Here is a 13,384-nt window from a genome sequence, read left to right on the forward strand (position 1 = left end):
TAGCAAATCTTTGAATATATATTTTTTTTTAAAGCGAACATTTGTAACTCAAATCTTTGCTTCTAGTGCAAAGCTCACTGGGCCTGTGGGAGGAGTTTAGCCTACCAGTGGCCGTTATCACGCTTCCCTTGTGTTTGTATTCCAGCCTGGTGTTTAACCACCTGGTGCCAATTACTGGCTAAATGGAAGCTATTAGAGTAGTCTACCCACCATTAGGACCGCTCAAGTATTAACATGGTTGGAGAGGTTGAGGAATGAATGCAGAAATCTGAATTTGTCGCATACTGTATATACTGTGAGTTCATGGCTGTTTCTGTGTGTTCAGTTGACATTGTAATTAAAGTCTCAATGCACTGTATAATTGCACTATTGGAACCCCTGTTGAATCACTCTGTCGGCTTTGGACTAATTTGAATAAAAAATAGTTTTACTCCAACATTGACTGAAAACTAAAAAAACAACATCAATTAGACTTGCAGTGATGGAGGGTGGACATTGACTACACGTAAAAGGAAACATTTTCAATAATTTAAACTTTAAATTATTGAAAGTAAAGGAGTGGTTCCCAAACGTTTTAGCTTGAGACCCAAAAGAGAAACTTGATGTCTTCTCAGGACCCAAACTAGTGAAAATAGCCCATCTACAAGCTCAGTTGTACATACATTAAAAAAAAAATGTACATTTTTAAAGTTAATAATACATAATAATAATAGGGTCCACAACCCTAACATGGGTCCCGACCCATTAGGGCTGGTAAATTAATATTCGAATTTAGAATATTCCTCGAATATGGGGGAAATATGTTCGAATATGAAAAATAATATTCAAATTATTATAATTTTTGTTTACGTTTATTTGACAGGGACAATACAATTTTTTTTATCAAGTTATAAAAACAAACAAAATGTGTGTTTTATTGGATCCGAACACTTGATACATAGTTTTTTGTATTGTCCCTGTCAAATAAACATTTTTTTTTCATAATAATAATAATAATATTCGAATATATTCGAATATCTGCCAATTTTTAAGACCAATATTGGAAAATATTTTCTGTGGAAAGTTACCAGCCCTACGACCCATAGGGACACACAGACTTAAAGGAACTAACTCTAAAGGTTATGCAATACCAGTTGTACCCGTTGACAGAGTACTTGCAGTAACCATTATCATAGTATGTAGAGGCCAGTTTATGATGTCGCATTTATAGACATTTGCCTAAAATCTATAAAGCATTTTATGGGCCTCCCCCTCCTCCCCCCCCGCCACACACTACAGACTATCGCCGTGCCTTCTATCGCGGATCTAGTTCAATGTGAGTTTCACCGTTTATACCTACAAGTACTGTAAGTGCTGTGGTTAGAGAGTGGTTTGACCTCTCACCCTACACTTAGCCTGCCTCCGCCCATCTATTCCACTATATTAACCCCCCCCCCCCCCCCCACACTCTGTTTCCAGGCTCCATCGGTTCAGAGCTCACCACGAGCAACGTCAGCGTGTTTATCACCTCGGACGCGGGCAACACATGGAGACAGGTGAGAGCACTTATTTTAATGTATAATGAATAACATGCCGCTCTTGTTTGTAGGCGGAAGCCAATGCTATGCTTTGTCTTTACACACATGCAGAGGCATGAAGCCTCATTTTTAGTAGGGTGACTATTATTTATTTATTGTTGTTGTTCTCATCAGGATGGGGGGACAATCATTTTAACACCTAGTGACTGCACCTTTAAACAGAACAGTACATGACAAACATATTATGAAAGCACTCAAAACAAGCATTATTAATTTAATTGCGGTGAAAACCAGGACGATTTGGTAGTTAACACATTGAGTGCCAGTCGAGGTTTTTTTTAAAACAGGGTACAGCCAGTGCCAGTTGTTTTCTACCGTTTATTGGCGATCCTTTTAGAGCTGCAGAAGCCACAACGAGGACCCGGATGTAAACAAAGGGTGTCTGGGCGATTATTGTTCCGTCTAACGACTGGAACAATAACATTTCTACCGCGATCCGCCATTGCAGATCTCGCCCGTCAAAAATTCCTAAGTTGCGTTAGAGCGCCCTCTGGTGGAAAAAATAAGAAGTAAACGTAATATTACGTTGTGTTAATGTTGAAATGTCTGGTCACCGGAATTTTATGCTTCGCGGCACACAATGGTATGGCGTTCCAAACATAGCCGACCTACAAGCTCTCAACGCGACCCGTATGTGCCATGCTGTGAGCTTTTACGTTGACTATGTTCACCACGCGACAGCGCCTTTGCGATTAATTATGAATCAGGCTTTAGATTATCTGATTGACATGGTATCAGCGTTTCAGACATTCACGTATAAACCACATGGCCAACACAAATTTGTCCCTCTCAAAAGCAGTGGTGAAAAAAGTACTCACAAGTGAAAGTATCAATACTGCAATGTAGAAATACTCTGTTACAAGTAAAAGTCAGAAATTCTGAATTTAGAAAGTACTAAAGTATTGGTATCAAAATGTACTTAAAGTACCAAAGTAGAAAGTACTCATTATGTACAAGTTTTCAAATGCATAGAAATCTTTTGAAAATATCAGATCTACAAGCTCACAATGCGTCGCGATTGTGAGTGTAGTATCTCTTCCACGGCCGACAACCCATATGTGGTATCTGAAAACCACAGACTTAAAGGTTTCTATTGCACTTTTGTAGTTGCCAACAACGCCATATTGTAGATAATTTGTTGTTCCAGTGGTGAGAATGAATGGTTGTAGAATGAATTGAGTCATCACTCCAGCAGTGAGGTTTCTTTGCTTCCATTTATTGCATAGTACAGACAGCTTTCTATGGAGACCCTGAGGTCCCCACCACACAACAGCCTGACGGCCGCTGAGTGACACACACACTACAAGCTTACATGTCATAGTCTTTATAGCACATTCAGAGAAAGAGGAGGTACAGGTATGGGTGTGTCAGACTTCAAAGGTGAGCCCCCACCCGACCCAAAACATTTGCAACTGTTAGGGCAGGAAAGGGGAATGGGAGACACACAGTAGACCTCTGTCTCCCAGGTAAACAACAAAGAGAATGTTAATTTTAACCCCACACCCCGGTCAGCCAACAGCCACCTCTCTGTCTCAATCCACTTCTTCTGTCTGACTGTAGGCTACTTGTAGAGTGAATATATGACCTAGATTTGTATCTATGTTTATGAAATATACACATCATGAGCTATTTGAAGCTATCTTCAAATGGCCAAAATGTATATAGGGCTGAAGTGGTTAATGTATGTTTTGTAATGATAATCAAAATCTACTAAGTAACTATATAGTAACTAAAGTTTTCAACTAATTGTAGTGGAGTAAAAGCATACAATTTGCCTCACAGATGTAGTGGAGTAGAAGTAAAATTACTGTAAATTGGAAATACTCCAGTAAAATAAAAATAACCTCAAAATTGTACTTAAATACAGTACTTGAGTAAATGTACTTAGTTACTTTACACCACTGCTCAAAAGAGCCAAAATAAGTCGCTATAGTCTGTAGTCTCCAGCTGGGGGGTACAGCAGACTAACAGATCTGCCACTCTCTTGATGATATCACCATCCTCACACCCTGTTCAGTGTTTTAGTGGGTGATAACCCAATGAAATCTTAGGAGTAATCAGATTCAGTTCTTGCGCACAGCGCCTGTGGGCGACCCTCTCTTTATGCCAGCATCACATTATGACGCTTGTTTCTGTAACCGCTGAAGCAGTGAGATGACAAGATCTAATCCTAATAGGCATGTGTGTGTGTGTGGGTATGTGTGTGTGTGTGTGGGTATGTGTGTGTTTGTGTTGCTCGGTGGGATGGAGTTATCCTGATGTCCTGATTTGTTAGTGGAACCTACAGTATTATCATCACGATGATGAACATCTAAACTCTAGCTCATTCGACTTCTGTGACACTCGCTTTTTTTTTAAATAGTCGTATAGTTTGTGTGTTGCACCCTAAACATTATACAGTACAAGCAGTGGTGGAAAAAGTACTCCAATTCTTTACTTAAGTAAAAGTATCAATACTGCAATGTAGAAGTACTCTGTTAAGTAAAAGTACAAAAATATTGGTATCAAAATGTACTTAAAGTACTCATTATGCAGAATGTCCCGTTTCACAAGTTAAAAATGTATAAAATGTCGAACAATATTTTGAAAATAGCAGATCTACAAGCTCACAATGGGTCGCATCGCGACGCATTGTGATCGGCTATTTTCAAATGGCCGTAATGTATACAGGGCTGAAGTGCTTAATGTATGTTTTGTAATAATAATCAAAATCTACAAAGTAACTATAGTAGTAACTAAAGTTTTCAAACAACTGTAGTGGAGCAAAAGTGCAATATTTGCTTCTGAGATGTAGGGGAGTAGAAGTAAAAGTATAGACAATTGGAAATACTCCAGTAAAGCAAAAGTACCTCAAAACTGTACTTAAATACAGTACTTGAGTAAATGTATACTTGGTTACTTTACACCACTGAGTACAAGTTATCAGTTATCAGTTATATGCAAGTTATTGAAGAGGTTTACAGTTGTATGTGTTGAGAGACTACGGTATACAATAAATAGTCAGACAGACAGACAGACAGACAGACAGACAGACAGGTAGGTAAGTGGGGGGGGACGTCAGAGCATGAGAGTGAGAAAAGTGTTGTGTTTTCCACACTTTTTCTTGATCTCTTATTAAGAGATGTAAAATCAAGGATGTAATAAAGTTGCCTGTGGGAGAACAACTTCTACTTCTTGTATTTCAAGGCTGCAAAGTGTGCGTGTGCGTGTGTGTGTGCATCCGTGCATGCGTGCGTGTTGGACCAGAATGGCCTTCGGGAAATTAAGGACAATTCCCACTGGCCTGGCTTGCCTTGAGACTGATTTCTCCCTTGTGTCACTGGCAAAGGAAATCACTCTTATTTACAGCAGGTATATCTAGGCTACTCCAACTCACATAGTCATAGTTGACAGATGGGTGGGCGTGTTTTGGTTCAGCGCTTGCTTGTGGTGATTGGTCAGAATGAATGATTCTATGGTGCACAAACACCGTCGAAACACTGTCTGTAGCTATCTATTTCATTCTAATGTATTTATTAACAACAAAAGAATATACATACCACAATCTTAACCCATTAAGACCGGGAACGCATCTGTGTAATTTTAAGATTTTTTTTGGCTATTCAAAAATAGCAGATATACAAGCTCATAGCGCTGCACAGAGTGCCTCACTATGAGCTTATAGATCTGCTTTTCTTTTTTTTTACCATGAAAAATGTGTGCAAATCTTTGGATATATGTATTTTTAAAGCAAACATTTGTAACTCAAATCTTTGCTTCTGGGGGATTCTACAAATGTCTTCTAAATCTTTTTTTTTTTTTTGAAAAAAACATATAATATCAGTGGTTTTCAAAAATGATATAGCCGTGGACCCCCATCTCAAAATGTTTTGTTCCAGGGACCCCCCAGAAGTTGTAAGAGAGTAAAAAATGTTTGCTTTAAACATATATATATTCAAAGATTTGCACACGTTTTCACTATTTTAAATTAAAAGCGTTCCCGGTATTAATGGGTTAAAGGCAAAAAAACGACTCAGAATAAAACTGGTGTTTTTTTTTGTTTTGTTTTTTCTTTCAGTGAAAGTAAGGACAAATGTGAATAGAAGTAAGAAACCAGAAATGACAATAGAGATGTTGTGAGACAGATTGAGGAGGAAAGGAAAATATAAAAAAGAGTGCTGGAAAAAAAGTGCTGCTGTACAAGGAAAAAGAGGGCTGTTGACTGTTGCATCTAAATGGTTGTATTATGCTGTGTCATTGAGACTCATTCAGAGCACGATGATGGAATAGTAGAGAGAGGCTATTAAAACAAGACTACTGAAAGTCAAAACCTACTATTTGACTGGACTGTTTAAAGTATAGGCCTATATTTGTTGTTTTAAAACGAAAAAATAATAATAATTGGGGAGTTTGGGGAGACTTACAATTAGGAAAAGATTCAGTTTGGGCTTAGGGATTAGACATTTAAGAGGTTAGGTGTTAAGTTTGGAGTTACTGTATGCCTGATTTATACGTAGCTCCGCACCAATGTCCCACACTAAAAATAGCAGCACTGTGACGTGTTGGAGATTGGCTATTTCAGGCTTTAGTTAAAGGGTTAAAAATGCTATTAATAAAATCACCATCCTAAAATGTGTGTGTGTGTGTATCTATATCCAGTGGTGTGGTGTAAGTACATTTACTCAAGTACTGTACTTAAGTACAATTTTGAGGTATTTTTACTTTACTGGATTGTCTTTTACTTCTACTCCACTACATCTCAGAGGCAAATATTGTACTTTTACTCCAATACAATTATTTGAAAACTTTAGTTACTGGTTACTTTGTAGATTTGTACTATTATCACAAAACATACTGTACATGAACCACTTCAGCCCTCATGTGAGCTTGTAGATCTGCTATTTTCAAAATATTTTTATACATTTGTAAACTTGAAACGGGACATTCTGCACAATACTTTTGAGTACTGTTACGTTGGGTACTTTAAGTACATTTTGATACCAATACTTTTGTAGTTTCCCTCAAGTACATTTTTGAATTCCGGACTTTTACTTGTAACTTGAGTATTCCTACAGTGCAGTATCGATACTTTTACTTAAGTAAAACATGTTGAGTACTTTTCCCACCCACTGTCTATATATATCTATATCTTTCAAGTGTTTCACTATATAATTTAGTTCATAGAGGCTAGGAGATAACGAGCTGTTATTCACCCCCGTTGCTCTAAATCTTCCATGCGTTCTCTGTGTGTGCCTGCATGCGTATAGATCTTTGATGAGGAGTACGCCGTGCTGTACCTAGACCAAGGAGGAGCCCTGGTGGCCATAAGACACACTCCTCTCCCCATCCGACACCTGTGGTGAGTCATTATCGTGCCGGGAGCCGCCGTTCGTCACTCAGCGTGACTCATTCCCCCGGGAGGAAGGAAGAGCGTTTCCGAGCCTGACGTTATAGTCAAACGCAGGCAAATTAGTACATCTCAAAGGCAGGGGGAAAAAAGTAATTATTTCTACTTTAACCCGTTGAGACCGGGAACGCATCTGTGTCATGTTTTTTTTAGATGTTTTTGGCTATTAAAAAAAATAGCAGATTTACAAGCTCATCGCGCGGCACCTTGTAGATCTGATTTTTTTTTTTGAAAAATCGTGAACATTTGTGCAAATCTTTAGTTTGAATATATATATTTTTTTTTTAAGCGAACATTTGTAACTCAAATCTTTGCTTCTTTGGATTCTACAAATGTCTTCTAAATCCATAACAGTTTTTTTTTAACGTATGTTGCTATATATCAGTGGTTCTCAAACTTTTTTCATGTAAAGGACCCCCAAAATGATATGTATTTGTCCACCGACCACCCCCATCCTCAAAATATGTTGTTCCAAGGACCCCCCAGAAGCAAAGATTTGAGTTACAAATGTTCGCTTTAAAAATAGAATCAAATCAAAGATTTGCAAAAAAAATTACACGATTTTTCAAAAATAGCAGATCTACAAGCTCGTAGCGCGGCACTCGGTGCAGCGCTATGAGCTTGTAGATCTGCTATTTTTGAATAGCCCAAAGAAATCTTAAAATAACACAGATGCGTTCCCGGTCTTAATGGCTTAACAACCCTGCCGGGGCGTGGAATTTATTCTTCTGTGATGACCGTCTGTCGTTCATTTCTCCACCACTTACGTAGATAGTGTTTGACTTGGGGAATTACTGTAGCTCCCTCTGTCTCTTCATCGTCCACTGAGCGTTACGTGTCGTTCGGAATATAATAGGAGACCGCGGTTCGCGTTTTTTTTTTTGGGGGGGGGGGGTCCAGAGAATCCCAGGGGGCCCTTGGGGGCATTACAGGTCCGAAAAGGGGGCATTCGCACAAAGCACTATAACTATATTGATGACTATAAAAAATCATTCTAACTCAAGTGGCCGGCGGAGTTCACACCACAGCTACAACAAAGACAATGGTGAATTATGATAGTTATAGTTATCGTTATAATTATAGTTACACTGCTTTGAACGGGCCTTACAGGGATATTTCACTTAAAAAAAAAACGTTGGGTCATTTTATCGTCTACTCAGGCTTTTGTGAGCCCCCCCAGACAGTTTTTAAGTTGCTTGATTCAGTATTTTGATATTTGATATTCATTTTATAACTTTTTTCATTTTTTTATTTTTTATTGTATTTAATGTTTTTCAAAATAAATTAAAAAAGTTATTGAAAAAACACGGCCTCCTCACGTATTAGAAGGACAATAGCAGTCACCAGAACACCATGGACGGGTGTTTCTGATGTATTTAACATGGTTAAAATGGAGTTTGAAGTTACAATGGGTTTGTATAGGAAATATGTTGTTCCAAGGACCCCCAGAAGAGCTTGTAGATCTTGTAGAGCTTGTAGATCTGCTATTTTTTAAAATGAGCTTGTATTTCTGATAAAATGAATATCAAATATCTAAATACTGAATCAAGCTACTTAAAAACTGTCTGGGGTGCTCACAAAAGCCTGAGTAGACGATAAAATGACCGAAAGTTTTTTTGAAAGTGAAATGTCCCTTTAAATCTGAGACCTTACGGGTCCATGTGGTTCCTCTTGGTCCGTGGACTAATGCAGTGGTTCTCAAACTTTTCCATGTCAAGGACCCCCAAAATGATATGTATCTGGCTGCGGACCCCTATCTCAAATATTTTGTTCCAAAGGTCCAAAGGTCATGATTATTGTGATGCTATATTACTACATTTTGCTGGGTACCCCCTGGAACCCCCTCAAGTACCCCTGGGGGTCCCCGGACCCCACTTTGAGAACCAATGCACTAATGCATATCAAACTGGAACTCTTTGAAATAAAAAAAAAGGTCAAGGGTCATTATTGGCTTATGATTCGATTTCCACCAAGCATGATAACTGTAACGATGATTACGTGAGCGTCCACACTGATGAACGATTAACGATAACGTTCTGTTAACAGTGGCAGAGAAAAACGTGCTGTGCTGTCTGCAGCTACTAGCACCCACACACACAGAGGGGAGAGAGAGAGAGAGAGAGAGAGAGAGAGAGAGAGAGAGAGAGAGAGAGAGAGAGAGAGAGAGAGAGAGAGAGAGAGAGAGAGAGAGAGAGAGAGAGAGAGAGAGAGAGAGAGAGAGAGAGAGAGAGAGAGAGAGAGAGAGAGAGAGAGAGAGAGAGAGAGAGAGAGAGAGAGAGAGAGAGAGAGAGAGAGAGAGAGAGACTCTGTCAGTGGCGTAGCCAGAACGCTAGCCGAGGCTGGGCCTAGGGAGTCGCGGGTGGGCACACACGGCCCGACCGTGCGTGTGCGCGCAAATTATTAGCGTTTTTTTATACTTTTTTTGCAGGTTTGTGACAGATTTCGGGTACCTATATATATACACTGTTATCAAAATGGCTGAATGTAACATTACTACGCCCCTGGACTCTGTGACAGTGTTGCTGAAAGACACATGCAATAGGATACTGTATATATATATAGATAACCTGACTGATTAATTATAAGGGGGTGAGATAGTTTACTGTACCTGATTACCATATTACCTATGCCTGCAACTGAAAACAAACTGTATACTGGTCTGAAATGCCAGTGTGCCAAAGGCAAGTTTCCATTTTATGTCAAATGTATTGGACAATCAAAGTTTTCTTTATCTTTATAATCGTCTCCTCATCTCCGTTAATTATAAAACTAATGCGATTCAGAGGGTGAGAGAGACCGATTGCATCGCAGATGTCCTTCTGGTGGATCGTGATTGGCTGTCAGCGTTTCTATCGTTCGTAAAAAAAGTTCTGAAAGTGAGCCAAACCATATCATTCACGACTATCGTTGTCGTTATATTTCTGGTGTGGACTCACTGCGGGATTTCTTTGGCTATTCAAAAATAGCAGATCTACAAGCTCATAGCGCGGCACTTGAGCTTGTAGATCTGCATTTTTTTTGAAAAATTGTGATTTTTTGGGGCAAATCTTTTAATGTATATAGCGAACATTTGTAACTCAAATCTTTGCTTCTGGGGGATTCTACAAATGCCTTCTAAATCCTAACAGTTTTTTGAAAAAACCTATGTTGCTATAATGTCAAGGACCCCCATAATGATATGTATTTGGCCGCGGACCCCCATCTCAAAATATGTTGTTCCAGGGACCCCCAGAAGCAAAGATTTGAGTAACAAATGTTCACTCTAAATTATATATTTATTATTCAAAGATCTGCACACATTTTCATATTTTTTTTATAGCCAAAGTATAAAATAACGGTTAAAATGGTTACACAGATGCGTTCCCGGTCTTAGTGGGTTGATGCTGTGCTGTTTTTTGCAGGTTGAGCTTTGATGAAGGTCGGCAGTGGAACAAGTACAGCTTCACCAACTCCCCTCTGTTTGTGGACGGGGTGCTCGGAGAGCCTGGGGAAGAGACTCTCATTATGACGTGAGTGATGAAGATATGTGTATATGTTATATATGTGTGTGTATGTGTCCGTGCATGGGTGTACAATATAGGCTCTGTGCACAGCAGCCATACTGTAAAGAAATTGGGCCTCTTCCTTAAGTTCCTTAACAGGTGTTACCAATGATGCTAACGAAGGCTCTGTTCCATTCTGGTCAAACAGTGTCAGGGTGCTGATGTTGTGCATGTTGGCTCACTGGAAACACTCTCATGGTTCCTTGAGGGGGTTCCAAATGGCCCCTTGCGGGTGTGTAACTCTGAGAGCGTACAAATGGAACCAAATGGACCCGTAATCCGAAACCCCAACCTGAATGGCTAAAAATATTTTTTTCAACCATAAAGCAACCATTTTTCCACGCACGCACGCGCGCACGCACACACACACACACACACACACACACACACACACACACACACACACACACACACACACACGCCCGCGCACATGCAGGCACACACGCGTATGTAATGCTGGAATCAGCATTTCTTGACTGCCTGATTTCCTTTCATGAATAAGAAAGATTTTCTCTCTCAAGGTCTAGCCGACATCAAAACTGTCCATCTCTTTGGATTCAGATCACAGGAGAGATCAATGCCGCGGCAGCCCGGCGACAGCATAACCGTCCATTTGAAGAACATGAGGGAAATGATCAAAATGATCAAACCATATCAGTTGAAAAAAAAAGAAAGAATGAAAGAAAGAAAGAAAGAAACAGAAGAAAGTTGCTCTCCAAAACCTGTAACTTCTTTCGAAATGCCGAACGGCGCAGACGCTAGATACAGCATGACCTGGTGTTACTCTCCTCTTAACCCTTTAAGACCGGGAACGCGTTCTGTGTAATTTTTTTTATTTATTTGGCTATTCAAAAATAGCAGATCTACAAGCTCATAGTGCCGCGCTATGAGCTTGTAGATCTGCTATTTTTGAAAAATCTTGAACATTTGTGCAAATCTTTGAATATTTATTCTACAAATGTCTTCTAAATCCTAACCGTTTAAAAAATATATATCAGTGGTTCTCAAACCTTTTCATATCAAGGACCCCCAAAATTATATGTATTTGGCCGCGGACCCCCGTCTAGTTCCAGGGACCCCCAGAAGCAAAGATTTGAGTAAAAAAAATCACTTACAAATATATATATTTGAAGATTTGCACAAATGTTCACGATTTTTCTGAAATGGCAGATCTAAAAGTTGTATTGTATATCTGCTATTTTCGAATAGCCAAAGTAGGCCTATAAAATATGGATAAAGTGGTAACACAGCTGCTTTCCCGCATCGAACGGGTTAATGCAGCCGAGATGGAGAACTTTTGGGACCATGTTACCGGAATGTTTCCTCACCATCATTACATCAATGTTTTATGGCACCTGCCAAAGGGGACAGAGTGACAGTCGAGGGTTTGTAGTCCAGGAGAAACCATGGGACACAGCTGGAGAGAGAGAGGCAAGACAGACAGAGAGAGACTCATGGCAGATTTATAACCTGGTCGCGCACACAAATATAGCCGATCTACAAGCTCGCGACACGCAGTGGTGGAAAGTAACTAAGTACATTGACTTAAGTACAATTTTGAGGTATTTGTACTTTACTTGAGTATTTCCAATTTCTAATTACTTTTACTTCTACTCCACTACATCTCAGAGGCAAATATTGTACTTTCACTCCACTACAATTATTTGAAAACTTTAGTTACTAGTTACTTTGCAGATATACATTATTATATTATAAAACATACATTAACCACTTTAGCCCTATTTTATACCTAGGCTATTTGAAAATAGCCGATCTACAAGCTCACAACGCGTCGCGAGCTTGTAGATCGGCTATTTTCAAACCCTTCAGTACTTTATACTTTTGGTACTTTAAGTACATTTTGATACCAATACTTTTGTACTTTTGCTCAAGTAAATGTTGAATTCCGGAATTTTACTTGTAACAGAGTACTTCTACATTGCAGTATTGATACTTTTACTTAACACATTGGGTGCCAGAATTTTATAATAACAGATTACGTTCGGTGCCAGAAATCTCACCGTTGCGCTGCGCTGTTCTGTTTAAAGCTGTAGACTCTACGACGAGCAATCCATGAAAAACAATGCATGTGTGTAGGGTGCGCGATGGTCCTGGCTAAAGCCTGGAACAACAACATGTCTCACGCGAGTCACCATTGCGGAGCGATCGTGCATCGAGAATGACTCGTTTTGCCCACTGTAAAAAGTTAAGGAGATACAGAGGTTTTTAGCAAGGAGATAGAATGGAAGCGGATGGGAGCCAGATTTTTTGGCACGGTGATCCATCTGTCCCTTACTTCTTAGAGTGTTCATGGGTGATTCCAGGGCTGCGCTAGCCCCCCCCTTGTGGAAAAAAACAAAAAAAAACAAAAAGATCGATTTCACGTAAATGTAAGTTTTTTTGGCTTTATGGCACTCCACGGGTGTATTTGACATAAAGACATAATATTACGGTTTTGGCACTCAATGTGTTAAGTAAAACATTTCAGTACTTTTTCCACCACTGAACACGTCAACGTCACGGAGCTTGAGCTTGTAGATCGGCTATTTTCGGTGGGCGACAACGCCAAAGCACAACAAAGCAGACAGTAGATCAGGCGCCACAGAGAGAATAAAGGGAATAGGAGACAATGGGGGGATTACTCACTCGCATTTTTGGTTTGATGCAGATGAGACATCACTTGCAAGGCATAGGGAGGGGTTGGGACAGGACTTGCACGAAGAATATAGCGATTTTGTCTAGTTTTTTCTTCGAGATCTCGAGGCTCTCTGCTCGCAGACACACCATTAGTTCTCATAAGACCATCGCGCACTCTTTTAAAAAAAAACAATAATTTGTACTCATTTTTTACAGTGAGTGCCTGTCATGGCAGTGCGCCT

General features: G+C 39.6%; 1 protein-coding gene across 1 annotated transcript in view; it reads left to right on the top strand.

Moving 5' to 3' along the window:
* The window catches only part of sorcs1 (sortilin-related VPS10 domain containing receptor 1), a gene marked incomplete at its 5' end in the record, with an annotated part of 274,435 nt that overhangs the window by 220,824 nt on the left and 40,227 nt on the right, over positions 1-13,384 (top strand). The window contains 3 exons of the mRNA XM_080441450.1: positions 1,459-1,535; positions 6,824-6,915; positions 10,365-10,472. Coding sequence (XP_080297576.1) covers positions 1,459-1,535; positions 6,824-6,915; positions 10,365-10,472 — 277 coding nt within the window. The remainder of the gene's footprint in view (positions 1-1,458; positions 1,536-6,823; positions 6,916-10,364; positions 10,473-13,384) is intronic.

The sequence above is a fragment of the Gymnoscopelus braueri genome, assembly GCF_963280865.1.
Source record: "Gymnoscopelus braueri genome assembly, chromosome: 2".
NCBI lineage: Eukaryota > Metazoa > Chordata > Actinopteri > Myctophiformes > Myctophidae > Gymnoscopelus > Gymnoscopelus braueri.